We start from the raw sequence: 27,143 nt of genomic DNA on the forward strand, positions 1-27,143 counted from the left end.
CCAAGTTCATATTATGGCAAGAACAGCTCAAATAAGCAAAGAGAAATGACAGTCCATCAATACTTTATGACATGAAGGTCAGTCAATCCGGAAAATGTCAAGAACTTTGAAAGTTACTTCAAGTGCAGTTGCAAAAAACCATCAAGCACTATGATGAAACTGGCTCTCATGAGGACTGCCACAGGAAAGGAAGACCCAGAGTTACCTCTGCTGCAGAGCATACATTCATTAGAGTTACCAGTCTCAGAAATTGCAGCCCAAAAAAATGCTTCACAGTGTTCAAGTAACAGACACATCTCAACATCTACTGTTCAGAGGAGACTACATGAATCAGGCCTTCATGGCCGTATTGCTGCAAAGAAACCATTACTAAAGGACACAATAAGAAGAAAAGTCTTGCTTGGGCCAAGTAACACGAGCAATGGACATTAGACTGGTGGAAATCTGCCCTTTGGTCTTTGTGAGATGCAGAGTAGGTGAACAGATGATCTCTGCATGTGTGGTTCCCACCGTGAAGCATGGAAGAGGAGGTATGATGGTGTGGGGGTGCTTTGCTGGTGACACTGTCTGTTATTTATTAGGGAATTCAAGGCACACTTAACCAGCATGGCTACGACAGCATTCTGCAGCGATACGCCATCCCATCTGCTTTGCACTTAGTGGGAATATCATTTGTTTTTCAACAGGACAATGACCCAACCCACCTCCAGGCTGTGTAAGGGCTATTTGACCAAGACGGAGAGTGATGGAGTGCTGCATCAGATGATCTGGCCTCCACAATCACCTGACCTCAACCCAATTGAGATGGTTTGGGATGAGTTGGACCGCAGAGTGAAGGAAAAGCAGCAAACAAATGCTCAGCATATGTGGGAACTCCTTCAAGACTGTTGGAAAAGCATTCCAGATGAAGCTGGTTGAGAGAATGCCATGCATGTGCAAAGCTGTCACCAAGGCAAAGGTTGTCTACGTCGAAGAACATAAAATCCAAAATATTTGCTTAACACTTTTTTGGTTACTACATGATTCTATATGTGTTATTGCAACGGCTGTCGGGAGAGAGAGTAGACCAAGGCGCAGCGGAGTTAGTGTTCATCATGATTTTAATTTAATAAAGAACACTACACAAAACAAAACGAGAAAACTGACAGCCAAACAGTCCTGTCAGGTGCAAAACACTCAACAGAAACAATTACCCACAAAACCCAAAGGAAAAACATGCTCCTTATGTGTGACTCCCAATCAGCAACAACGAACTTCAGCTGTGCCTGATTGGGAGCCACACACGGCCCAAAACAAAGAAATACAAAAAACCTAGAAAACAAACATAGAATGCCCACCCAATGTAACACCCTGGCCTAACCAAAATAAAGAACAAAAAAAACCCTCTCTATGGCCAGGGCGTTATAATTATTTCATACTTGTGATGTCTTCACTATTATTCTACAATGTATAAAATGGCAAAAATAAAGAAAACCCCTTGAAAAAGTAGGTGTGTGTCACGTCCTGGCCAGTATATAAGGTTAATTGTTTTGTAGTTTGGTCAGGGCGTGGCAGGGGGTATTTGTTTTATGTGGTTCGGGGTGGTGTGTTTGTGTAAAGGGTGTTTGATTTAGTATTTCCGGGTTTTGGTTTATGTTTAGTTAATTCTATGGTTAGTCTAGTGTGTGTGTTTCTATGTTTGGTTGATTGGGGTTGGGACTCTCAGTTGAAGGCAGGTGTTGTCTATCTGCCTTTGATTGAGAGTCCCATATATTAGGGTGTGTTTGTATGTGTTATTTGTGGGTGATTGTTCTGTGTTGAGCTTTGCTTTGCCAGACTGTTTGTTAGTTGTTCGTTTTTCGGTTTTGTTATTTTGTATGTTCATTTTTGAAGATAATTAAAAATCAAGATGAGCATTCACGTACCTGCTGCGTTTTGGTCCTCATTCACCGACAACAACCGTGACAGAATCACCCACCACTCAAGGACCAAGCAGCAGAAGAAGGAGCAGAGGGAATTCGAGTTGGACTGGCGGGAGAAATGGACCTGGGAGGAAGTTCTGGACGGGGCCGGACCTTGGCACCAGGCTGGGGATTATCGACGCCCGCAGTGGGAAATTGAGGCAGCCAAGGCAGAGAGGCGGTGGTATGAGGCCAAGTACGCGCTGAAGGAGAAGCACGAGAGGCACCCCCAAGAAAATTTTGGGGGGGGGCACACGGGTAGTTTGGCTAGGCGTAAGAAGAGCCGGAAGCCAGCTGCCCGTGGTTATATGGAGGAGCGTATGGGGTGGAGAGCACTATGTTTCGCTGAGGAGCGCACTATCTCACCCATACGCACGCACAGTCCGGTGTGCGTTATTCCAGCCCCTCGCAGGTGCCGTGCTAGAGCGGGCATCCAGCCTGGTAGGAGGATGCCTGCGCAGCGCATCTGGTCGCCGGTACGCCTCCGAGGACCAGGCTACCCAACTCCCGCTCTACGCACGGCTACCATCAGGCCCCTGCACAGCCCAGTCTGCCCTGTACGGGCACCCCGCTCGTACAGGGCTACTAGTTCCATCCAGCCAAGACGGGTTGTGCAGGAGGTAAGATCGAGACCGACTGTGCGCCTCCATAGCCCTGGGTTTCCAGCTCCTGTCTCTCGTGCGGACCCGGAAGTGCGTCAACCCAGTCCGACTCGTCCTGTTCCCGCTCCCCGCACTAGCCTGGAGGTGCGTGTACATAATCTGGTAAGCCCAGTACCAGCACCACGCACCAGGCTACAAGTGCGTCAATCCAGCCTCGCCAGTCAACAGTCATCATCAGAGCTGCCCGCCAGTCAACAGTCATCATCAGAGCTGCCCGCCAGTCAACAGTCATCATCAGAGCTGCCCGCCAGTCAACAGTCATCATCAGAACTGCCCGCCAGTCAACAGTCATCGTCAGAGCTGCCCGCCAGTCAACAGTCATCGTCAGAGCTGCCCGCCAGTCAACAGTCATCGTCAGAGCTGCCCGCCAGTCAACAGTCATCGTCAGAGCTGCCCGCCAGTCAACAGTCATCGTCAGAGCTGCCCGCCAGTCAACAGTCGTCAGAGCTGCCCGCCAGTCAACAGTCGCCAGAGAGGTCAGACTGCGCTGAACTGCCGGAGTGGCCAGACTGCGCTGAACTGCCGGAGTGGCCAGACTGCGCTGAACTGCCGGAGTGGCCAGACTGCGCTGAACTGCCGGAGTGGCCAGACTGCGCTGAACTGCCGGAGTGGCCAGACTGCCCTGAACTGCCGGAGTGGCCAGACTGCCCTGAACTGCCGGAGTGGCCAGACTGCCCTGAACTGCCGGAGTGGCCAGACTGCCCTGAACTGCCGGAGTGGCCAGACTGCCCTGAACTGCCGGAGTGGCCAGACTGCCCAGACGCTCCCGAGTTGCCAGACGGTCCCGAGTTGCCAGACGGTCCCGAGTTGCCAGACTGCCCAGACTGTCCCGAGTTGCCAGACTGTCCCAGACTGTCCCGAGTTGCCAGACTGTCCCAGACTGTCCCGAGCTGCCAGACTGTCCCGAGCTGCCAGACTGCCCAGACTGTCCCGAGCTGCCAGACTGCCCAGACTGTCCCGAGCTGCCAGACTGCCCAGACTGTCCCGAGCTGCCAGACTGCCCAGACTGTCCCGAGCTGCCAGACTGCCCAGACAGCCTGGAACGGCCTGAGCCGGAGCCACCTCCAAAAAATAGGTGGGTTGGGGAGGGGGGGTGTAGCACAGTGCCGTCGTTGACGGCAGCCACCCTCCCTTCCCTCCCTTTAGAAAAGGGGACTTTTTGTTGGTGTTGCTTGGGGTTATTTTTTGTTAAGGTGCTTCTGGGGTAGCACCTTTAAGGGGGGGGTACTGTCACGTCCTGGCCAGTATATAAGGTTAATTGTTTTGTAGTTTGGTCAGGGCGTGGCAGGGGGTATTTGTTTTATGTGGTTCGGGGTGGTGTGTTTGTGTAAAGGGTGTTTGATTTAGTATTTCCGGGTTTTGGTTTATGTTTAGTTAATTCTATGGTTAGTCTAGTGTGTGTGTTTCTATGTTTGGTTGATTGGGGTTGGGACTCTCAGTTGAAGGCAGGTGTTGTCTATCTGCCTTTGATTGAGAGTCCCATATATTAGGGTGTGTTTGTATGTGTTATTTGTGGGTGATTGTTCTGTGTTGAGCTTTGCTTTGCCAGACTGTTTGTTAGTTGTTCGTTTTTCGTTTTTGTTATTTTGTATGTTCATTTTTGAAGATAATTAAAAATCAAGATGAGCATTCACGTACCTGCTGCGTTTTGGTCCTCATTCACCGACAACAACCGTGACAGTGTGTCCAAACTTTTGACTGGTACTGTATGTAAATCATACTGCAAACCCATAGTGCTGTCTTAAATACAAGAAGTGAAGTGTTACAATTTACTCCATGGTCTGGGTTAGTTGTAACAGTGCAGTCTGGGTTAGTTGTAACAGTTCTTGGGGTGAATTGTAACAGAATGAAAAAGTCCAAAAATCATGACATGCAGCTAATTATTGTACGCCTTTATTGAGATCATGAGAGCCACATTGCCATGTTCAACATTTTGTTTGGCAGAAATAATAATAAATATTAATAATAAAATGTGTATTATGTTCCCCTGCACTAAATTGTATTTTGAAACAAAACAACAACTAGGCTGACTAAACAACTGAATGCATGTAGTTAGTGTGTGTGTGTGTCTGAATGTTGGACATGTTCACTTAATCAGAGTAACAGTTGTGACAGTGGTATGGCTGTCCTGGGGTACAGGCTTTTTGGGCCCATCATTTGCATTCCCAGCACTGCAGCCAGACATCCTTGGACTTGGAATTGTGAAAACCTGTCAAGGTATAGGGGGCAGTATTTTCGATTTCGGATGAAAAGCGTGCCCAGAGTAAACGGCCTAATACTCGGGCCCAGAGTCAAATATTTGCATATTATTTGTAGATTTGGATAGAACACTCTGAAGTTTCTAAAACTGTTTGAATGGTGTCTGTGAGTATAACAGAACTCATATGGCAGGCAAAAACCTGAGAAAAATCCAACCACGAAGTGTGGAAAGCTGAGAATTGTAGCTCTTCTTTTGAATCCCTATCGAAACTACAGTGTCTGTGGGGTCACATTGCACTTCCTAAGGCTTCCATTGGCTGTCAACAGCCTTCAGAGAGTTTTTCCATCATTCTCCTGTAACCCGGGCAGAGAATAGGAGCTCAGTCAATGAGTGGACTGCCTATGGACAAAGGACTTGGGGATGCGCGAGCCCGACAGCGCGCCCCTCCTTCTTTTTCTTCTTGAATGAATACGGTATTGTCCGGTTGGAATATTATTGACGTTTTATCTTAAAAATACCCTAAGGATTGATTGTAAACAACGTTTGACATCTTTCTACGAACGGTAATAGAACTATTTTACTTTTCGTCTCTGGTACTGCGCTCGCGCGTTATGCCTTTGGATAGTGCTCTGTACGCACGAACAACACGGAGGTATTTGGACATAAATATTAATTATTTCGAACAAAAACAACATTTCTTGTGGAAGTAGCAGTCCTGGGAGTGCATTCTGACGAAGATCAGCAAAGGTAAGAGAATATTTATAATACTAATTCTGAGTTTAGGTGACCCCAGAACTTGGCAGGTGTCTGTATAGCTTGCTTTGATGGCGAGCTATGTACTCAGAATATTGAAAAATGTGCTTTCGCTGAAAAGCTATTTTAAAATCTGACATAGCGGTTTCATAAAGGAGTACTGTATCTATAATTCTTAAAATAATTGTTATGTATTTTGTCAACGTTTATGATGAGTATTTTTGTAAATTGATGTGGTCATTCACCGGCCCTTTTGGTGGGAATACATTTACTGAACATCACGCGCCAATGTAAAATGCTGTTTTTGGATATAAATATGAACTTTATCGAACAAAACATACATGTATTGTGTAACATGATGTCCTAGGAGTGTCATCTGATGAAGATCGTCAAAGGTTAGTGCTTCATTTAGCATTGTTTTGGGTTTTTGTGACATATATCCTTGCTTGGAAAATGGCATTGTGGTCATTTTTGTCTATTTTTGTCTCCTAACATAATCTAATGTTTTGCTTTCGCTGTAAAACCTTTTTGAAATCGGACAACGAGGTTACCAGTGTGGCTCAGTTGGTAGAGCATGGTGTTTGCAACACCAGGGTTGTGGGTTTGATTCCCATGGGGGACCAGTATGGGAAGAAAAAAAAATGTATGAAATGTATGCATTCACTACTGTAAGTCACTCTGCATAAGAGTGTCTGCTAAATGACTAAAATGTAAATGTTACATTAAAGGGTAACCAGTCCATAAACTCTCACATAATAAACCAGTAGGTCCCAATCATAAGAATACAAAAACACAAGCATTAACCATTTCCCAATCTAAATGTACAACTATTACTTCCCATTGCAAAAAAAAAAAACTATTCACGTTTAGCACACAAAGTAACCGGTGACCTAAAGTTTAAAGTGGAACTGACACTAAGTGTCATATTCCTCCTGGGGGTGTAAATTAACATTTTATGTTGCTAAAACGCTGTCAGTTCCACTTTAAATGCAACAATGTTGGCTTTACTCTGGACCATGATCTCTCTTTTACGAACATATCAAAAATATTTCAAGGACAGTCTTTTTCCATCTTCGTAATTCGTAAAATCAGACACTTTTTGTCCAAAAATTATGCAGAAAAACTGACCCATGCTTTTGTCACTTCTAGATTAGATTACTGCAATGCTCTACTCTCCGGCTACCTGGACACAGCTCTAAATAAACTTTAGTTAGTGCTAAACACTACTAATAGAATCTTGACTAGAACCTCAAAAACGTATATTACTCAAGTGCAAGCCTTTCTACACTGGCTTCTTGTTAAGGGTAGGGCTGAATTTAAGATTTTACTGCTGACCTACAAAGCATTCCATGGTCTGTATTTATTTTATTTTATTTAACCTTTATTTAACTAGGCAAGTCAGTTAACCTGTTTAGGATAGGGGGCAGTATTTTCACGGCCGGATAAAAAACGTACCCGATTTAATCTGGTTATTACTCCTGCCCAGAAACTAGAATATTCATATAATTAGTAGATTTGGATAGAAAACACCCTAAAGTTTCTAAAACTGTTTGAATGGTGTCTGTGAGTATAACAGAACCTATATGGCAGGCCAAAACCTGAGAAGATTCTATATGGGAAGTGCCCTGTCTGACCATTTCTTGGCCTTCTGTAGCCTCTTTATCGAAAATAGAGGATCTCTGCTGTAACGTGACATTTTCTAAGGCTCCCATAGGCTCTCAGAAGGTGCCAGAACGTGGGACGATAACTCTGCAGTCCCTGGGCGAAAAACAGTAGGGTTTTTGGAAAGTGGTCGTTCTGAGAACAATGACACTGGTGCGCGCGTGCATGTGAAGACTCCATTTTCTATTTTCAGTGTTTGAACGAAAACAACATCTCCCGGTTGGAATATTATCGCTATTTTATGCGAAAAATCGCATAAAAATTGATTTTAAACAGCGTTTGACATGCTTCGAAGTATGGTAATGGAATATTTCGATTTTTTTTGTCACGATACGTGCCGGCGCGTCACCCTTCGGATAGTGTCTTGAACGCAAGAACAAAACGCAGCTATTTGGATATAACTATGGATTATTTGGAACCAAAACAACATTGGATGTTGAAGTAGAAGTCCTGGGAGTGCATTCTGACAAAGAACAGCAAAGGTAATCCAATTTTTCTTATAGTAAATCTGAGTTTGGTGAGTGCCAAACTTGGTGGGTGTCAAAATAGCTAGCCATGATGGCCGGGCTATCGACTCAGAATATTGCAAAATGTGCTTTAAAAAAATGACAATAACATGGCCTGCTCCTACTTGTCTCTCCAATTTGTTCCTGTCGTACATACCTACACATAAACTACGGTCACAAGACGTAATCCTCCTTATTGTCCCTAGAATTTATAAGCAAACAGCTGGAGGCATGGCTTTCTCCAATAGAGCTCAAATTTTATGAAATGGTTTTCCAATCCATGTGAGAGACGCAGACTCAACCTTTAAGTCTCTACTGAAGATACATCTCTTCAGTTGGTTCTATGATTGAGTGTATTCTGGCTCAGGTGTGCAAAGGTGAACGTCAAGGCACTTTGACATCTCTGCCTGGCAGGCTCCTCTCTCTCCACTGGGTTCTCTGCCTCTGACTCTATTACAGGGGCTGAGTCACTGGATTACTAGTGCTCTTAAAATGCCGTCTCTAGGAGGGGTGCGTCACTTGAATGGGTTGAGTCACTGACAAGTCATCATCCTGTCCGGTTTTGCGCACCCTCGGGCTCTGTCTCAGGATAGTAAATTGGTGGTCTGTTGATATCCCTCTAGTCAAATCAAACCAAATTAGATTTGGCACATGCGTCGAATACAACAGTTGTAGACCTTACAGTGAAATGTTTACTTACAAGCCCTTAACACTTATTTTTCTTAAAACTGCATTGTTTGTTAAGTCAAAAATAGATAAGTAAAAAAATGTAAATATAAGTAACAAATACTTAAACAGTAGCAGTAAAATAACAATAGCAAGGCTATAAACAGGGGGTACCCATTACAGAGTCAATGTACGGGGGGCACCGGTTAGTCGGCGTAATTGAGGTAATATGTAGGTAGAGTTAAAGTGACTATGCATAGATAATAAACAGTGAATAGCAGCAGCGTCAAAAAGAGGGTATTCTGCAAATAGTCTGGGTAGCCATTTGATTAGATGTTCAGGAGTCTTATGGCTTGGGGGTAGAAGCTGTTAAGAAGTCTTTTGGACCTAGACTTGGAGCTCTGGTACCACTTGCTGTGCGGTAGCAGAGAGAACAGTCTATGACTAGGGTGGCTGGAGTCTTTGACAGGTTTTAGGGCCTTCCTCTGACACTGCCTGGTATAGAGGTCCTGGATGGCAGGAAGCTTGGACTGGGCCATACGCACTACCCTCTGTAGTGCATTGCGGTCGTAGGCCAAGCAGTTGCCATACCAGGCAGTGATGCAACCAGTCAGGATGCTCTCGATGGTGCAGCTGTAGAACTTTTTGAAGATCTGAGGACCAAGTCAAAATCATTTCAGTCTCCTGAGGGGGAAAAGGCTTTGTCGTGCCCTCTTCACGGCTGTCTTGGTGTGTTTGGACCATGTTAGTTTGTTGGTGATATGGACACCAAGGAACTTGAAGCTCTCAACCAGCTCCACTACAGTCCCGTCAATGAGAATGGGGGCGTGCTAGCTCTTCCTTTTCCTGTAGTCCACAATCATGTCCTTTGTCTTGATCACTTTGAGGGAGAGGTTGTTGTCCTGACACCAGACGGCCAGGTCTCTGACCTCCTCCCTATTGGCTGTCTCATAGTTTTGTGGGGTCTGTGATTTGGCAAAGTGGGTGGGGCTATATCCTGCCTGGTTGGCCCTGTCCGGGGGAATCATTGGACGGAACCACAGTGTCCCCAACCCCCCCTGTCTCAGCCTCCAGTATCTATAATGCAATAGTCTATGTGCCAGGGGGCTAGGGTCAGTCTGTTAAAACTGGTGTAATTATCCTGTCTTATCTGGTGTCCTGTGTGAATTTAAGTACAGTGCATTTGGAAAGTATTCAGATCCCTTGACTTTCTACACAATTTGTTACTTTACAGCCTTATTTTAAAATGGATTAAATCGTTTTTTCCCTCATCAATCTACACACAATACCCCATAATGACAAAGCAAAAACAGGTTTTAGATTTTTTTTGCAAATTTACTAAAAATTAAAAACTGAAATATCACATTTACAGAAGTACTCAAACCCTTTACTCAGTACTTTGTTGAAGCACCTTTGGCAGTGATTACAGCCTGAGTCTTCTTGGGTATGACTCTACAAGGTTGGCACACCTATATGTGGGGAGTTCCTGTTCTTCTCTACAGATCCTCTCAAGCTCTTGCAGGTTGGATGGGGAGCATTGCTGCACAGCTATTTTCAGGTCTGAGGTCCTGAGCACTCTGGAGCAGGTTTTCATCAAGGATCTCGCTGTACTTTGCACCATTCATCTTTGCCACAATCCTGACTATTCTCCCAGTCCCTGCCGCTGAAAAACATCCCCACAGCATGATGCTGCCTCCACCATGCTTCACTGTAGGGATGGTGCCAGGTTTCCTCCAGACGTGACACTTGGCATTCAGGCCAAAGAGTTGAATGTTGGTTTCATCAGACCAGTGAATCTTGTTTCTCATGGTCTTTGAGTCCATTAGGTGCCTTTTGGCAAACTCCAAGTGGGCTGTCATGTGCCTTTTTTCTGAGGAGTCACTTCCTTCTGGCCCCTCTACCATAAAGGCCTGATTGGTGGAGGGCTGCAGAGATGGTTGTCCTTCTGGAAAGGTTCTCCCATCTCCACAGAGGATCTCTGGAGCTCTGTCAGAGTGACCATCAGGTTCAGAATGATGGAGGCCACTGTGTGCTTGGGGACCTTCAATGCTGCAGACATTTTTTGGTACCCTTACCCAGATCCGTTCCTCGACACAATGCTGTCTCAGAGGTCTACGGACAATTCCTTCAACCTTATGGCTTGGTTTTTGCTTTCACGTGCACCTTCAACTGTGGGACCTTATATAGACAGGTCATAGGCGGAAATCCCAGGGGGGACATGACCCCCCATCCTGGGAAAAATATGATTTGTCCCCCCCAATATATCACTGTAAACATAACTATGTAATTTCAATAATATTAATAATACGTAATGGAAGCACTTGTGCTGATCATAGACACTTAATAGCATGTTTTTAAGTTTCAAAAGATTGCGACCCCCGCCTTTTGCCTGGTTTGATCCACTGCCTCCCACCCCCCTAGCTCTCATCAGTGGCACGTGATGCAGGTACTGTGCATGTGTGGGAATCTGACGGAGTCTGTTGTTGGTGGCTGACCTCCAGTAAGTAGTTCAAACAAAGGATATGTTAGATATTTCTTTACTTCACCACTCAATACAAGAAAACACATAACCGTCACCAGTCTTCATTTTCGCTGCATTAAATTACAAGTCATTCTCTATGTTAGCTGATGTTTGCTAGCTAGCTAAAGTAACATTAACCAGTGTTTGCAGCTATTTGAATTTGAATCAATGAGAGAAGCTAGCAATGCATTGTAGTGTTCCTTAGCTGGCAAGGAACAGAGGGTTCGTGTTTACCGTCTGAAAGGCACTCAAAGCACGTAACTAATGTGAGGTTAATCCAGTCAATCGCAACGTAGCGATTTTGTTTTATGTTGGCAGGGTTCACACACACAATAGCTGAATTTGCAGAGCTAGCGAGCAAACATCAAGCTAGCTAGTACCTATTCCATTTATGTGGTGTCATCAAAGATGGAATCTTTGCTATCGTCAGTTTATTCCAAGATCAGCATGCAGCTGTAGTGCTTCGAAGTCCCTGTGATAAGGTTAGCGATAAACTGAACAGAACTACACTCTCTTCTACCATTGTCTTAAATATACTGCTCAAAAAAATAAAGGGAACACTTACACAACACATCCTAGATCTGAATGAAAGAAATAATCTTATTAAATACTTTTTTCTTTACATAGTTGAATGTGCTGACAACAAAATCACACAAAATAATCAATGGAAATCCAATTTATCAACCCATGGAGGTCTGGATTTGGAGTCACACTCAAAATTAAAGTGGAAAACCACACTACAGGCTGATCCAACTTTGATGTAATGTCCTTAAAACAAGCCAAAATGAGGCTCAGTAGTGTGTGTGGCCTCCACGTGCCTGTATGACCTCCCTACAACACCTGGGCATGCTCCTGATGAGGTGGCGGATGGTCTCCTGAGGGATCTCCTCCCAGACCTGGACTAAAGCATCTGCCAACTCCTGGACAGTCTGTGGTGCAACGTGGCGTTGGTGGATGGAGCGAGACATTATGTCCCAGATGTGCTCAATTGGATTCAGGTCTGGGGAACAGGCGGGCCAGTCCATAGCATCAATGCCTTCCTCTTGCAGGAACTGCTGACACACTCCAGCCACATGAGGTCTAGCATTGTCTTGCATTAGGAGCAACCCAGGGCCAACCGCACCAGCATATGGTCTCACAAGGGGTCTGAGGATCTCATCTCGGTACCTAATGGCAGTCAGGCTACCTCTGGCGAGCACATGGAGGGCTGTGCGGCCCCCCAAAGAAATGCCACCCCACACCATGACTGACCCACCGCCAAACCGGTCATGCTGGAGGATGTTGCAGGCAACAGAACGTTCTCCACGGCGTCTCCAGACTCTGTCACGTCTGTCACATGTGCTCAGTGTGAATCTGCTTTCATCTGTGAAGAGCACAGGGCGCCAGTGGCGAATTTGCCAATCTTGGTGTTCTCTGGCAAATGACAAACGTCCTGCACGGTGTTGGGCTGTAAGCACAACCCCCACCTGTGGACGTCGGCCCTCATAACACCCTCATGGAGTCTGTTTCTGACCGTTTGAGCAGACACATGCACATTTGTGGCCTGCTGGAGGTCATTTTGCAGGGCTCTGGCAGTGCTCCTCCTGCTCCTCCTTGCACAAAGGCGGAGGTAGCGGTCCTGCTGCTGGGTTGTTGCCCTCCTACGACCTCCTCCACGTCTCCTGATGTACTGGCCTGTCTCCTGGTAGCGCCTCCATGCTCTGGACACTACGCTGACAGACACAGCAAACCTTCTTGCCACAGCTCGTATTGATGTGCCATCCTGGATGAGCTGCACTACCTGAGCCACTTGTGTGGGTTGTAGACTCCGTCTCATGCTACCACTAGAGTGAAAGCACCGCCAGCATTCAAAAGTGACCAAAACATCAGCCAGGAAGCATAGGAACTGAGAAGTGGTCTGTGGTCCCCACCTGCAGAACCACTCCTTTATTGGGGGTGTCTTGCTAATTGCCTATAATTTCCACCTGTTGTCTATTCCATTTGCACAACAGCATGTGAAATTTATTGTCAATCAGTGTTGCTTCCTAAGTGGACAGTTTGATTTCACAGAAGTGTGATTGACTTGGAGTTACATTGTGTTGTTTAAGTGTCCCCTTTATTTTTTTGAGCAGTGTATATTTAATGGTCTCGTTGCAAAAGCTAAATTACCGGTAGGGGACTTTGAAGCACCTGTGTGCCGATCTTGGAGTAAACTGACGACAGCAAAGATTATAGCAAACACCACAGAAACGGAATTGGTGCTCGCTAGCTCTGCAAATTCAGCTATTGTTGGAAGCCAGCCAATATGAAACATAAACTATATTAAAATTACAGAACGTTGCAGCATAAGTTGTGTAAATGGTGAACTCACAGCTGTCAACCCTTGCCACTGCAGCTCCGGCTGAGCCGGAGCTGCACCCCATAGGGGTGGGAGGACCAAGAGACCACAGTTGTTGGGGTGTAGGGTTTGAGCATATCCTGAAGGTATGGAGGGGCAGTTCATCTTGCGGCTCTGTAAGCAAGTAAACATGTTTCTAACCCCCATATCACACACTCACAAACTGTAAATATATGTGTGAACATTGAACTATCAATTGGGGAGAGAGAGACTCAAATATCACATTCATTTGTACATATCCACTGCATGCATAAAAATTGAGCCAAAGTTGCTTCCTGTTTAGTCACGTCTTTGGTCACATTGCAGTCAAATGAAAACACTGGTGAATGGTTGACAAAGAGTGCCTTCCACAATGCAGGTGACAGCTGGTGAGCAAATGCAGAATATTGAAGTGGACTGCAGTCGATGTAAGAATGCTGTTCATTGACTATAGCTCAGCATTCAACACCATAGTACCCTCCAAGCTCGTCATTAAGCTTGAGGCCCTGGGTCTCAACCCCGCTCTGTGCAACTGGGTCCTGGACTTCCTGATGGGCTGCCACCAGGTGGTGAAGGTAGGAAACAACACCTCTACTTCGCTGATCCTCAACACTGGGGCCCCACAAGGGTGCTTCCTACATACAGACTTGAAGTCATTGGCCACTTTAATAAATGGATCACTAGTCACTTTAATACTGTCATTTTAATAATGTTTACATATCTTGCATCACTCATCCCATATCTATATACTGTATTTTATACCATCTATTGCATCTTCACTATGCCGCTCTGTCATTGCTCATCCAAATATGTATGTGTATATATTTTTATTCCATTCCTTTACTTAGATTTATGTGTATTAGGTATTTGTTGTGAAATTGTTAAGTTACATATTAGATATTGCTGCACTATTGGAACTAGAAGCACAATCACTTCGCTACACTCGCAATAACATCTGTTAACCATGTGTATGTGACCAATACGATTTGATTTGGAACTTCATGACCTTCGATCACATGGTTGTTGTAAAGTTCATGCAGTCAAATTTCAGTGATTAAATAGAGCCCCTAGATTCAATCAGATTAAGCGTTAACCGGCGATAGCAGACACCCGGGGAGCTGATGTTTTGGCGGTGTTTGAGGTGTAGGCGTAACTGCATTGGAGGTGTGAAATTGGTGAGCAGCTGCTCTTGATCATTGTCATGAAGTCACACTCGCCCCACTCCAGTTAGAAGTTCAGAATGAGAAAGTGTAGGCTATATAGAAATAGTTATGCTCAAATTGAAACTCATTCAACTAAATAATGAGGATTTCTATCAGCCTAATCGAGCTGTGGATTACATCTCACATTCCAGTGTTTGAACTTGTAAACAAGGCTGCATGGGATTTCTCTTAGGGCTCTATTCAATGCATATCACGGAAATTCAGCATTACAGCGTGATTGAAATTTAAAGGCAATGTTACAGAGTTAGCAGAGACTAAATTCACGGTAAACGCTGCATATGTCAGTTCAATCTGAAGTTACCTTTACATTGCTAGAGGGCAATCTGTAAATCTCCAGCGATACAGACTGATTAGAGCCCTTAGGCTGGGATTCATTCAAACCCTCCATAGCAATGTTTAGGCAGTGTCTTTATTTATAATATTAATCCTGTTCCCACACACTACCTAATTCTGAAAAGTGAAAGCATGTGAGGTCACTCTGGTAGAAGCTGTAGGTTTTTATACAGTAACCAAGACCAGTCTGTGAGTTAATTTGACTGTTGGAAAAATAGGTATACTGCTTAAATACTGCAATGCGGGTTGAATTGAATAGAGCCCTAAATATGCAGGCAAAACTCCCTTTACATCAGTGGTGATCAATCCATAACCTGAAGTGTGTGCAGGCTTTTGTAAGGGTTGGGGTTATGGCTTGGGTTACGGTTGAACCGGGTTGAACTGGGTTGTGGACATGAAGCTAATGCATTACAAACATGTGCACATGCACAAGCATACCCATGCTAATCATACACCACAGAGACAACAACCACACTGGCACATGCGCACACACACACAGACACAGGCACACACTGTTTGTGCAACCTGGTCGACCCTGTCTGAAAAACAAATAAGATAAAGTGACTGACATACATTACGTTTGTGTATGGACTGATCTTATGTTTTTGATCATTCATTATCTATTAGATGAATACCCAAATTTCAGTCCAAATGTCAGTCCAGTTTACAGTAAATCACTTACACAGTCATATGCACTGTGGGGGAAGAGATGATGATGCTATTGCTGTTTCTCTGTGGTTTCTGTATAGGAAGGGGGCTTTTGCTGTTTAGTGGTTTGGAAATATGTGCAGTTTCATGATGTTAATATCCTGCTTTAGTTCTACAGACAGCTAAAAGAAGGGGGAAGCGTGCAAGCGTCTTTCCAGTCTGTAGGTGATAAAATAAAACCATAAGTATGACCTCATCCTCCTTTTGAAAAGTGTGTCCCCTCTCTCATCAAAATGAGACAGCAGGAACATTGTGTCAATTTGCTCTATCTAAGGTGGGCCGTCTACATCACTCTGCATTACTAAACATAAAACATTAAATGTTCACTCGTATCAAATATTGAAGTGGGAGCTGACAGAAGGCTGCCTACAGTGGAGATAGAAAAAGATCAGGGTTATCTGCAGCTACATCTGCCCACAGCAATCTTGAACACCTTTTCTATCTGGATGGAAAGCCTAACCACATGAGATCTGTGAGATATGACACACATTACACAACAGTCTGTAATGTAGCTCTGATGGAAAGTCTTAAAAGACCTTTTTGTTAAGAACAATGACATTTAATTATTATGAGAAATGTTTACCATCAGCTTCTAATGCCAAATTCCAACACACTTATGGGTGTTAATTAAGTGCCTTTATATCATCATAAAGTGCCTAGGGGGTAGAGCATTTATTTATTTTTGTATATATATTTTTTTACCTTTATTTAACCAGGTAGGCTAGTTGAGAACAAGTTCTCATTTACAACTGCGACCTGGCCAAGATAAAGCACAGCAGTCCAACACATACAACAACACAGAGTTACACATGGAATAAACAAACATACAGTCAATAATACAGTAGAAAATGAAAAATCTATATACAGTGAGTGCAAGTGAGGTAAGATAAGGGAGGTAAGGCCATGGTGGTGAAGTAATTACAATATAGCAATTAAACACTGGAATAGTAGATGTGCAGAAGATTAATGTGCAAGTAGAGATATTAGGGTGCAAAGGAACAAGATAAATAAATAAATACAGTATGTGGGATGAGGTAGTTGGATGGGCTGTTTACAGATGGGCTATGTACAGGTGCAGTGATCTGTGAGCTGCTCTGACAGCTGGTGCTTAAAGCTAGTGAGGGAGATATGGGTCTCCAGCTTCAGTGGTTTTTGCATAAGGGAGTCCCCAACTAGCCTACATTTATAAAGGCAGTGTGTGGCTGGTGGCTAGACTTACCTCACCCTACACAGTGCATGTTGACTCAGTAGAGATGTCTCATCCAACACAGTAACCACTTCTCTAAAGCTAGCTCTGGCGCTGAACTTTGCTCCACAGAGGTGAGGACACACTGACAATTTCTGAAGTACAAATTGTTTCCAATGTCTTAGTTGGTCAAACCAAGGTCCCGATGCTTGCTTACTACAGTTGGGTGTATTGAAGTAGTAAACAGGATACCGAATTGCAATTCGAATTTGAATTAAAGGAAATACTGTAGAATTGAATTCAGTGAAATTCAATGAAATTCAAATGCCTCTTCTATTCTATATTAGGTGTAGTCTGTACAAATGAAGAGTTTGTTTTTCTTCACACTTGTGTTTATTCACCAGAAGTGATTGCTTATGGGTACTTTCATGTGTGTGTAAAATATTACTGTTCTCAGATTTTTTATTCATAGATTTTGCGTGTATATTCAAATTATTATTTTAGCAAAACGCTATATATCCATTGTTTAGCTGGAATGGAATGTTTGGGGAAGAGTGGGGTAAGTTGAGCCAATTTTTTTTTACATTCATCACTCAGTCAAGGGAAATATAGTAATCTTTCTAACAAAGATATTTACATTTTTTTCAGGATGTTGTGTATCCCTGGAAATAATCTGAATATATGTAAACATTACAGTTTTGAAAACATAGCTTTCCCCAAAAAAGTGGTCTATTGGTACAACTTACCCTGGGACAGAGGTGGAAAAAGTACCCAATTGTCATACTTGAGTAAAAGTAAAGATACCTTAAAAGAAAATGACTCAAGTAAAAGAGTAAAAGTCTTAAGTACATTTACAAATATTTGGTTTTAAATGTACTTTAGTATCAAAAGTAAATGTAATCGCTAAAATGTACTTAAGTATCAAAAGTAAAAGAATAAAAAAATTAAAATTCCTTATATTAAGATAACCAGATGGCACGATTTTCTTGATTTTTTTAATTTATGGATAGCCAGGGGCACATTTCAACACTCAGACATCATTTACAAACAAAGCATTTGTGTTCAGTGAGTCTGCCAGATCAGAGACATTAAGGATGACCGGGGATGTTCTCTTGATAAGTGCATGAATTAGACTATTTTCCTGTCCTGCTAAGCATTCAAAATGTAACCACCTGTAACCACCTGCCTCCAATTGAGAGTCCAACCCCCCATCAACCTAAATATAGAAATACAACAAACCAGAAAGAACATAGAAATACAAAACATAGAACATAGACCAAAACCCGGAAATAATAAATCAAACACCCTACTACATACACCACCACCCCGAAACACATAAACAAAATACCCTCTGCCATGTCCTGACCAAACTACAATAGCAAATACTCCCTAAACTGGTCAGGACGTGACAAGTAAAAATACTTTAAAGTACTACTTAAGTACTTTACACCACTGTCCCGGGGTATGGGGTAAGTTGAGCTGCAGGACAGGGTATGTTAAGCAACCTACACATTTCTATATTGAATACATATTACCACTACCTTTTTAAAACCATATCTATCTTTATTTCCCAAATACAGCACAATCACTTTTTTTATATTTTAAGCATTTTAAGCATTTTTTAACACAGGCTTAACACCTAAAACTATGTACTTTTTAAAAACATTTTCAACATAGGCCAGGTCCTGTTATTACCTCATACCCCAGTGAGAATGCCCTGCATTACACCTGGGAAGAAAACACTTAAATTTGCTCAACTTGCCATTGGCTGACCATTGGCTCAACTTACCCCAAGGCAAAAATGTTGACAGTATTAGCCCACACAGCTACAAGGATGCACTTTCATGCTGGATTTAGGACATAATATTGAAGCTTATAGAGACACAAAATGATGTATAGAACAATATTAAAATTACATACTTTGGTTTAGATACCAGAATCTTGTAACCTATAACAAAATAAATGATTTTTTTGGGACCTAACTTGCTTACCACTTTTCCCATGTGGTTTCTTCCTTGATGAAATGATGGCCTCTTCTAAATTTGGGGTCATTATTAATTATTATTAATTTGGTGTATGGTTTCCTAGAAAAAAAGGTGGCTCAATTACCCCTTTCTCCCCTGCTCTATATTTGACTGTGATATGTGATTGTCTCACACAGCTTTCTTAAGATGAATGCACTTACTGTATTTCATTCTGGATAACAGCATCTGCTAAATTACTAAAACATCAAATCAAAGTTTATTTGTCAAATGCGCCGAATACAACCTTACAGTGAAATGCTTAATTACAGGCCCTAAGCAACAGTGCAATTTTTAAGTAAAATATAGGTATTCGGTGAACTATAGATAAGTAAGGAAATAAAAAACAACAGTAAAAAGACAGTGAATAATAACAGTAGCGAGGCTATATACAGGCACCGGTTAGTCGGGCTAATTGAGGTAATATGTACATGTAGGTATGGTTAAAGTGACTATGCATATATGATAAACAGAGAGTAGCAGTAGCGTAAAAGAGCGGTTGGTGGGTGGCGGGACACAATGCAGATAGTCCGGGTAGCCAATGTGCGGTGGCACTGGTTAGTTGGGCTAATTGAGGTAATATGTACATGAATGTATAGTTAAAGTGACTATGCATATGTGGTAAACAGAGAGTAGCAGCAGTGTAAAGAGGGCGTGGGGGGACACAATGCAAATAGTCCGGGTAGCCATTTGATTACCTGTTCAGGAGTGTTATGGCTTGGGGGTAAAAGCTGTTGAGAAGCCTTTTGGTCCTAGACTTGGTGCTCCGGTACAACTTGCCATGCGGAAGTAGAGAGAACAGTCTATGACTGGGGTGGTTGGGGTCTTTGACAATTCAGGGCCTTGTACATTTGCCCACTGACAAAGAAATGGTCAGTCTATAATTTTAATGGTAGGTTTATTTGAACAGTGAGAGACAGAATAACAACAAAAAAATCCTGAAAAACGCATGTCAAAAATGTTATAAATTTATTTGCATTTTAATGAGGGAAATAAGTATTTGACCCCTCTGCAAAACATGACTTAGTACTTGGTGGCAAAACCCTTGTTGGCAATCACAGAGGTCAGACGTTTCTTGTAGTTGGCCACCAGGTTTGCACACATCTCAGGAGGGATTTTGTCCCACTCCTCTTTGCAGATCTTCTCCAAGTCATTAAGGTTTCGAGGCTGACGTTTGGCAACTCGAACCTTCAGCTCCCTCCACAGATTTTCTATGGGATTAAGGTCTGAAGACTGGCTAGGCCACTCCAGGACCTTAATGTGTTTCTTCTTGAGCCACTCCTTTGTTGCCTTGGCCATGTGTTTTGGGTCATTGTCATGCTGGAATACCCATCCACGACCCATTTTCAATGCCCTGGCTGAGGGGAGGTCCTCACCCAAGATTTGACGGTACATGGCCCCGTCCATCGCCCTTTGATGCGGTGAAGTTGTCCTGTCCCCTTAGCAGAAAAACACCCCCAAAGCATAATGTTTCCACCTCCATGTTTGACGGTGGGAATGGTGTTCTTCTGGATTTTTTTTTTGTTATTCTGTCTCTCACTGTTCAAATAAACCTACCATTAAAATTATAGACTGATAATTTCTTTGTCAGTGGGCAAACGTACAAAATCAGCAGGGGATCAAATACTTTTTTCCCTCACTGTAAGTATTCAACCCCCTGAGTCAATACATGTTAGAATCACCTCATGAGTTGAATTGGAGTCAGTTCCAGAATTGAGCCCAACCCTGTTGCTTACATCACCAAGTTATGGGTTTGAATGATGTTAATAATTTACTTCAAAATTGCACATTATCAGCTGGCCATAACTCTCTTACCCAACTTCTCCAATAAGCTTGGTGTTGGTTGACCTCATACATAACCTCCAAAGACATCAGGCATGTTCTAAATTGACTGAACTGAAATGCATTTGACCCTGAAACTACTAAGCAAGCCTTATCCCTTCTCCCAGAGATAGACAAGCTGATGTAATGCTATTTTATCATGTTCAAGCCCATCTCATTTGAATTTCTCTAAACTGTCATGTCACTTCCTGTAAACTATTTACTTCACTTCCCATAGTGTGCTCCAAACTCCTTTTCACCCACGATGACATCCAGACAGGGACATTCCATTTTAGCCTGGAACTGTGGTCACTCTGCTGCTACGAACCCAAACAGGGCCTGAAACTAGCATTGCCCCATCTTTATGGTTAAACTGATCTTTAAATTGTGACAGAACCACTTTTACAAGAAAAACATACTTTTTTAAAGAAAGTAAAAGGGAGAGTGAAAACAAAAGAAAAAAGGTGGAAAAAACGAAAGTGAGAAGGGGGGTGGAATCTCCCCTAAGTAGCTCCAAATCATTAACTATGGTGTGTATACAGTGCCTTCAGAAAGTATTCACACCCCTTGACATTTTCCACATTGTGTTGTGTTCCAAATTGGGATTAAAATGGATTTAATTGTCTTCTTCTTTTTACGATATACACAAAATACTCTGTAATGTCAAAGTGGAAGAAAAATTCTAACATTTTTTAAAGATTAATGAAAAATAAAACACTAATAAACCTTGATTAGATAAGTATTCAACCCCCTGAGTCAGTATATATTTGAATCACCTTTGGCAGCGATTACAGCTGTGAGTCTTTGGATAAGAGCCTTGCACACCTAGACTGTACAATATTTGCCCATTATTTTTTTAAACTCTTCCAGCTCTGTCAAGTTGGTTGTTAATCACAGCCATTTTCATGTCTTGCCATAGATTTTCAAGACGATTTAAGTCAAAACTGTAACTAGGCCTCTCAGGAATATTCAATGTTGTCTCGGTGAGACACTCCAGTGTATATTTGGGCTTGAAATTTAGGTTATTGTCCTGCTGAAAGGTGAAATTGTCTCACAGTGTCTGTTGGAAAGCAGACAGAAACAGGTTTTCCTCTAGGATTTTACATGTGCTTAGCTCTATCCCGTTTATTTTTTATCCCCCAAAGAAACTCCCTTGCCAATGACAAGCATATCCAGGCTTTTTGCAGCCACCACCATGCTTAAAAATATGAAGAGTGGTAGTCCGTGATGTGTTGTGTTGGATTTGCCCCAAACATAATGCTTTGTATTCAGGACAAAAAGTTAATTTTTAGCAAACTTTTTTGGAGTATTACTTTAGTGCCATATTGCAAACAGGATGCGTGTTTAGAATTTTTTCCCCCCTTCTTTTCACTCTGTCATTTAGGTTAGTATTGTGGAGTAACTACAATGTTGTAGATCGAACCTCATCATCCTTGAGATGTTTCTAAAACTTGTAGTAAATTAAATTGATTGGACAATATTTGGAAAGGCACTCACCTGTCTATATAAGGTCCCACAGTCGACAGTGCATGTCAGAGCAAAAACCAAGCCATGAGGTCCAAGGAATTGGCTGTAGAGCTCCGAAACAGGATTATTTTGAAGACCAGACCTGGGGTAGGGTACCAAAACATTTCTGCAGCATTGAAGGTCCCCGAAAACACAGTGGCCTCCATCATTCTTAAATGGAAGAAGTTTGGAACCACCGAGACTCTTTCTAGAGCTTGCCGCCCGGCCAAACTGAGCAATCGGGGGAGAAGGGCCTTGGTCAGGGAGGTGACCAAGAACCCGATGGTCACTATGACAGAGCTCCAGAGTTCCTATGTGGAGATGGGAGAACCTTCCAGAAGGACACCCATCTCTGCAGCACTCCACCAATCAGGCCTTTATGGTAGAGCAGACAGATAGAAGCCACTCCTCAGTAAAAGGCACATGACAGCCCGCTTGGATTTTGCCAAAAGACACCTAAAAGAACTCCCAGACTATGAGAAACAGGATTCTCTGGTCTGATGAAACCAAAATGTAACTCTTTGGCCTGAATGCCAAGTGTCACGTCTGGAGGAAACCTGGCACTATCCCTACGGTGAAGCATGGTGGTGACAGCATCATACTGTGGGGATGTTTTTCAATGGCAGGGACAGGGAGACTAGTCAGGATCGAGGGAAAGATGAACGGAGTAAAGTACAGAGAGATCCTTGATGAAAACCTGCTCCAGAGCACTCAGGACCTCAGACTGGGGCAAAGGTTCACCTTCCAACAGGACAACGACCCTAAGCACACAGCCAAGACAACGCAGGAGTGGCTTGGGGACAAGTCACTTAATGACCTTGAGTGGCCCAGCCAGAGCCTGAGATTTGAACCCGATCAAACATCTCTGGAGAGACCTGAAAATAGCTGTGCAGCGTTACTGCCCATCCAACCTGACAGAGAAACTCCCCAAATTGTCACGTCCTGACCAGTATAGGGGTTATTTGTATTTGTAGGTTGGTCAGGACGTGGTAGAGGGTATTTGTTTTATGTGGTTCGGGGGTTATGTGTATTGTAGAGGGGTGTTTTATTTATGTATTACGGGGTTTTGGTGTATGTTCTGGGTTTTGTATTCTAGGTTGGTTTTCTAGTTTGTTTATTTATGTGTGGTCTGTGTGGCTCCCGATCAGGAACAGCTGTACGTCGTTGTTCCTGATTGGGAGTCATATATTAGTTGCGTGTTTTCACCTGGGGATTTGTGGGTAGTTGTATTTCGCACTGCTAGTGATTATTGTAGCCTGTGAAACTGTCACCTGTCGTTTATTGTTTTGTTTCGTGTTATCGTTATTAATTAAATATAATGATGAACATGCAACCCGCTGCGCCTTGGTCATCTCTACAATACGACAGCCGTTACACAAATACACGTTTGCCAAGCTTGTAGCGTCATACCCAAGAAGACTCAGGGCTGTAATTGCTGCCAAAGGTGCTTCAACAAAATACTGAGTAAAGGGTCTGAATATTTATGTAAATATAATATTTTGTTTTTTTTATACATTTGCAAAAATGTCTAAAAACAGGTTTTTGCTTTGTCATTTTGGGTATTTTGTGTAGCTTGATGATAGAAAAAAAAAAACGTTTTAATCCATTACTGAATACAGCAGTAACGTAAGAAAATGTGGGAAAAGTGAAGGGGTCTGAAGACTTTCTGAATGCACTGTGTTGGGTATATAGATGGGGTAATCATAAAAAAACTCATGTTAACCACAATTATTTCTTAAATAGTGAGTCCATGCTACTTATTGTGTGACTTGTTAAGCAAATGTTTACTCTTGAACTTATTTAGGGTTGCCATAACAAAGGAGTTGAATAGTTATTGACTCAAGACATTTCAGCTTAAATGTTTTGTTAATTTGAGAAAAAAACATTCCACTTTGACATTGTGGGGTATTGGCACAAAATCTGAATTTATTAAATTTTTAAGTCAGCTGTAACACAACCAAATTTGGAAAAAGTCAAGGGGTGTGAATAGTTTCTGAAGGAACTTTAATTAGTCCCAATGAAAGAATATGCAATAAAAAAATGGTAAGCGCACCTCTTCATAAAGTCTCTTTATCGCAATTACAACTGATCAAGCTTACACACATGATGTGAGCTAGATGTATTAAATTATTTAACCTTTATTTAACTAGGCAAGTCAGTTAATTAAGAACAAATTCATATTCACAATGACGGCCTACACCGGCTAACGCTGGGCCAATTGTGCACTGCCCTATGGGACTCCCAATCACAGCCAGTTGTGATACAGTGTCACGTCCTGACCAGTATAGAGGATATTTTGTTATTGTAGTTTGGTCAGGACGTGGCAGAGGGTAGTTTATTTATGTATTACGGGGTTTTTTTGGTCACTGGTCTATGTTTGTTTTTCTATGTGTATGTTCTAGGGTAGTTTTTCTATGTGTAGGTTGGGTGCTGGACTCTCAATTGGAGGCAGGTGTTTCTAGTTGCCTCTGATTGGGAGTCCTATAAATAGGTGTGTGTTTTGTTTGTCACTTGTGGGTAGTTGTTTGAGAGCACTGCTTTTGTTGAGCCTGCTTCTCTGTTCCTGTCGTTAGTTTGTTTATTGTTTTTCCGTGGTGTTTGCATTTTTTATAATAAATATGTTGAGCACGCAACCCGCTGCGCCTTGGTCCCATTCTCTCTTCCATGACAGCTGTGACATACAGCCTGGAATCGAATCAGGGTCTGTGGTGATGCCTCTACCACTGCGCCACTCGAGAGCCCTAGAGACAAAACTCAGTTTGTCAATGACCACATAACTCAACAAATGTACAGTTGGTGGAAAAAATGTGTGACATGTTTTTTGATGGGGAACAGAAAGGTGAGAATTATAAAGCTTCTTACACTGGAAATATTAGAGGAGGTTCATCTGCAGAGATACTACATGTGTTAATGATGTGTGATGAGAGCACTTCGGCAAAGACTCCCTTCGCAATGGAACGGTCTGAAACCCCTTAACACTTACCCTCCACGGTCACATAAAGATGCACGCACACAACAAACACAATATATTTTTAACCCATCTCTGAAACAATTGTTTGATGTATGACATTAAACATACAGCAAATGATGATTGAAAATACATCCCAGTCATAGATAGTTCTGAAATTATATTTCTATCCATTATTTCAGTCCCTAATTCTATTTAGTTACTACTAAACAGATTACATTAACATAACATTGTAATAGGCCTACTGAGCTGAAAAATCATTTTCCACAGAGAATTCGAAATAATAAATAATAATATGATTTAAAGGCATATACATATTTTCCAGAAACTCAGATTAGGGATTTTGTTAATTCCTCTGATCTATAGAAATTGTATTTATGTCACCATTCCTCTGACTAAACAATTTATTTAACTAGAATTTTAAAACAGTGACTCAAAGCCAATTGAATTAATATAAATCTTGAAAAGCCAGATGTATTATAATCCACACTAAAATGTAATAATTAAGTGAGGTTGCAGAGTGAAGAGTGGGTGGAAAAGTGTGGGGGGCATTTTCTTGCGGTTGCTAGTTAGTTTCAGTTTCCATTATAAAGGGAAATTTCTTCTGATCACTGGAAAGATAAAGGCTGTGTATAAAAGGGGCCCCTTCTCTCAACTCCTCACAGTACCTCTCTCTCGTCTCTTCTCATATATCTCTTTACACACTCAAATCTTATCTCCAGTCCTCCATCTCTTCACACCAGACAGACTCATCTCTACCAACAGTTGGACCAGCAGAGAACACCACAGCTTGAACACATGACCATGATCACCAGAATACTCCTGCTCCTTGCTGTCACCATCTGTGTCACAGCCGCCCAGCGTGAGTCTACCTCTTTTTACCATAATTGTTATTACTATGGTATGGAACGTTTATTACATGTGAATATTTTTTGAGCATGGTAATTGTTTTTGTATTGTGATTTAGTAATTCCAAGTAGCTCGACTGTACTCAATTCATTATCCACTGATTCTCTGTATAGGTTCTGTGAGCCAGCGATGTTTGTGTCGGAAGGTGCGGAACAGCTTTGGCGCTCCAAACACTGTTGAGGACATCCAGATCATTCCGCCAACTCCCTCCTGTGACAGGCTGGAGTTCATGTGAGTATATATAATCTCATCAGTTATGATGAGGATGATGTTAATATGATGACATCAATTAAAATTAAAACCATTGCGAAGTAAATTTAACCATTCTATATCTTGATAGTGTTAGCCTTAAGAATGGAGTGCAGTACTGCCTGGACCCCAGTATAAAGAAAGTGCAGAGACTTCTCACTCGCCTGATGTGAGTCATGTAAACCAATTTCTTTTCTGTTTACAACTTGGGAGTGTCATAATTTACTGTACAAAATATTAAATCATTCTTCAAAGAACTAACACTGTTGCATACATTTTTTTAAATTATTTAGTACAACAGTATGTTGAGGACATATGAGTGAAAGGTGCATGGGCTTGTCTCACCATCGTGTCCAATTGCTTAATTCACAGGAAGAAGTCCTCTCCCCCAACTGTCCCCACTCCAATTGAGGCCATCCCTAATGAGAGAAGCACTGACCCTGCTGATATCTGATTCCCTGTCTCAGACTCCCTCTATGACTCCATTTAGCAGGGTTTCCCAAACTCGGTACTGGGGCCCCCACTTGCTGCATGTTTAGATTTTTGCCCTAGCACTACACAGCTGATTCCAATAACCAACTCACAGTCAAGCTTTGATTATTTGAGTAATCTGTGTAGTGCTAGGGCCCCAAAAAAAATTGCACGGGGGGGGGGGGGGGTTGTAGGTCCGAGTTTGGGAAACCCTGCCACATTGGACCAGCTTTGACTCACAACAAATATGTTGTTATCCTATAAGTTCTGACATCCCATCACTCTGAATGTTTAAGACCAAGTCAATGTCAAAGCAGTTTAATGCAGAAGCTGCTTGTTGTAATTCCCTTTATACTTCTATTTTGTACTTTTTTTATATTTCAATTTCATATGTCTGTGTTGGGATGTTATGCTTTATTGTGTTTTGCACAGTTGTTGTCTCAAATGATTTAAAATACTTTAATAAATCTATTTTTTCATGA

General features: G+C 42.4%; 1 protein-coding gene across 2 annotated transcripts; it reads left to right on the forward strand.

The window, feature by feature from the left end:
* The first annotated feature begins 5,222 nt into the window (after nt 1–5,222).
* Nucleotides 5,223–27,143, forward strand: LOC106601388 (C-X-C motif chemokine 11-1). 2 transcript variants are annotated; one of them, XM_045718246.2, is made up of 6 exons: nt 10,823–10,889; nt 13,646–13,841; nt 25,776–25,894; nt 26,055–26,172; nt 26,282–26,359; nt 26,563–27,143. In XM_045718246.2, exons 3-6 carry the CDS (start codon nt 25,831–25,833, stop codon nt 26,642–26,644), a joined length of 342 nt encoding a protein of 113 aa, XP_045574202.1. In that variant the 5' UTR covers nt 10,823–10,889; nt 13,646–13,841; nt 25,776–25,830; the 3' UTR covers nt 26,645–27,143. The 2 variants fall into 2 exon arrangements, with proteins under 2 accessions (XP_045574201.1, XP_045574202.1); XM_045718245.2 differs by lacking the exons at nt 10,823–10,889; nt 13,646–13,841 and adding an exon at nt 5,223–5,365.

The sequence above is a fragment of the Salmo salar genome, chromosome 05 (assembly GCF_965601325.2).
Source record: "Salmo salar chromosome 05, fSalSal1, whole genome shotgun sequence".
In the NCBI taxonomy this organism is placed as follows: Eukaryota; Metazoa; Chordata; class Actinopteri; order Salmoniformes; family Salmonidae; genus Salmo; species Salmo salar.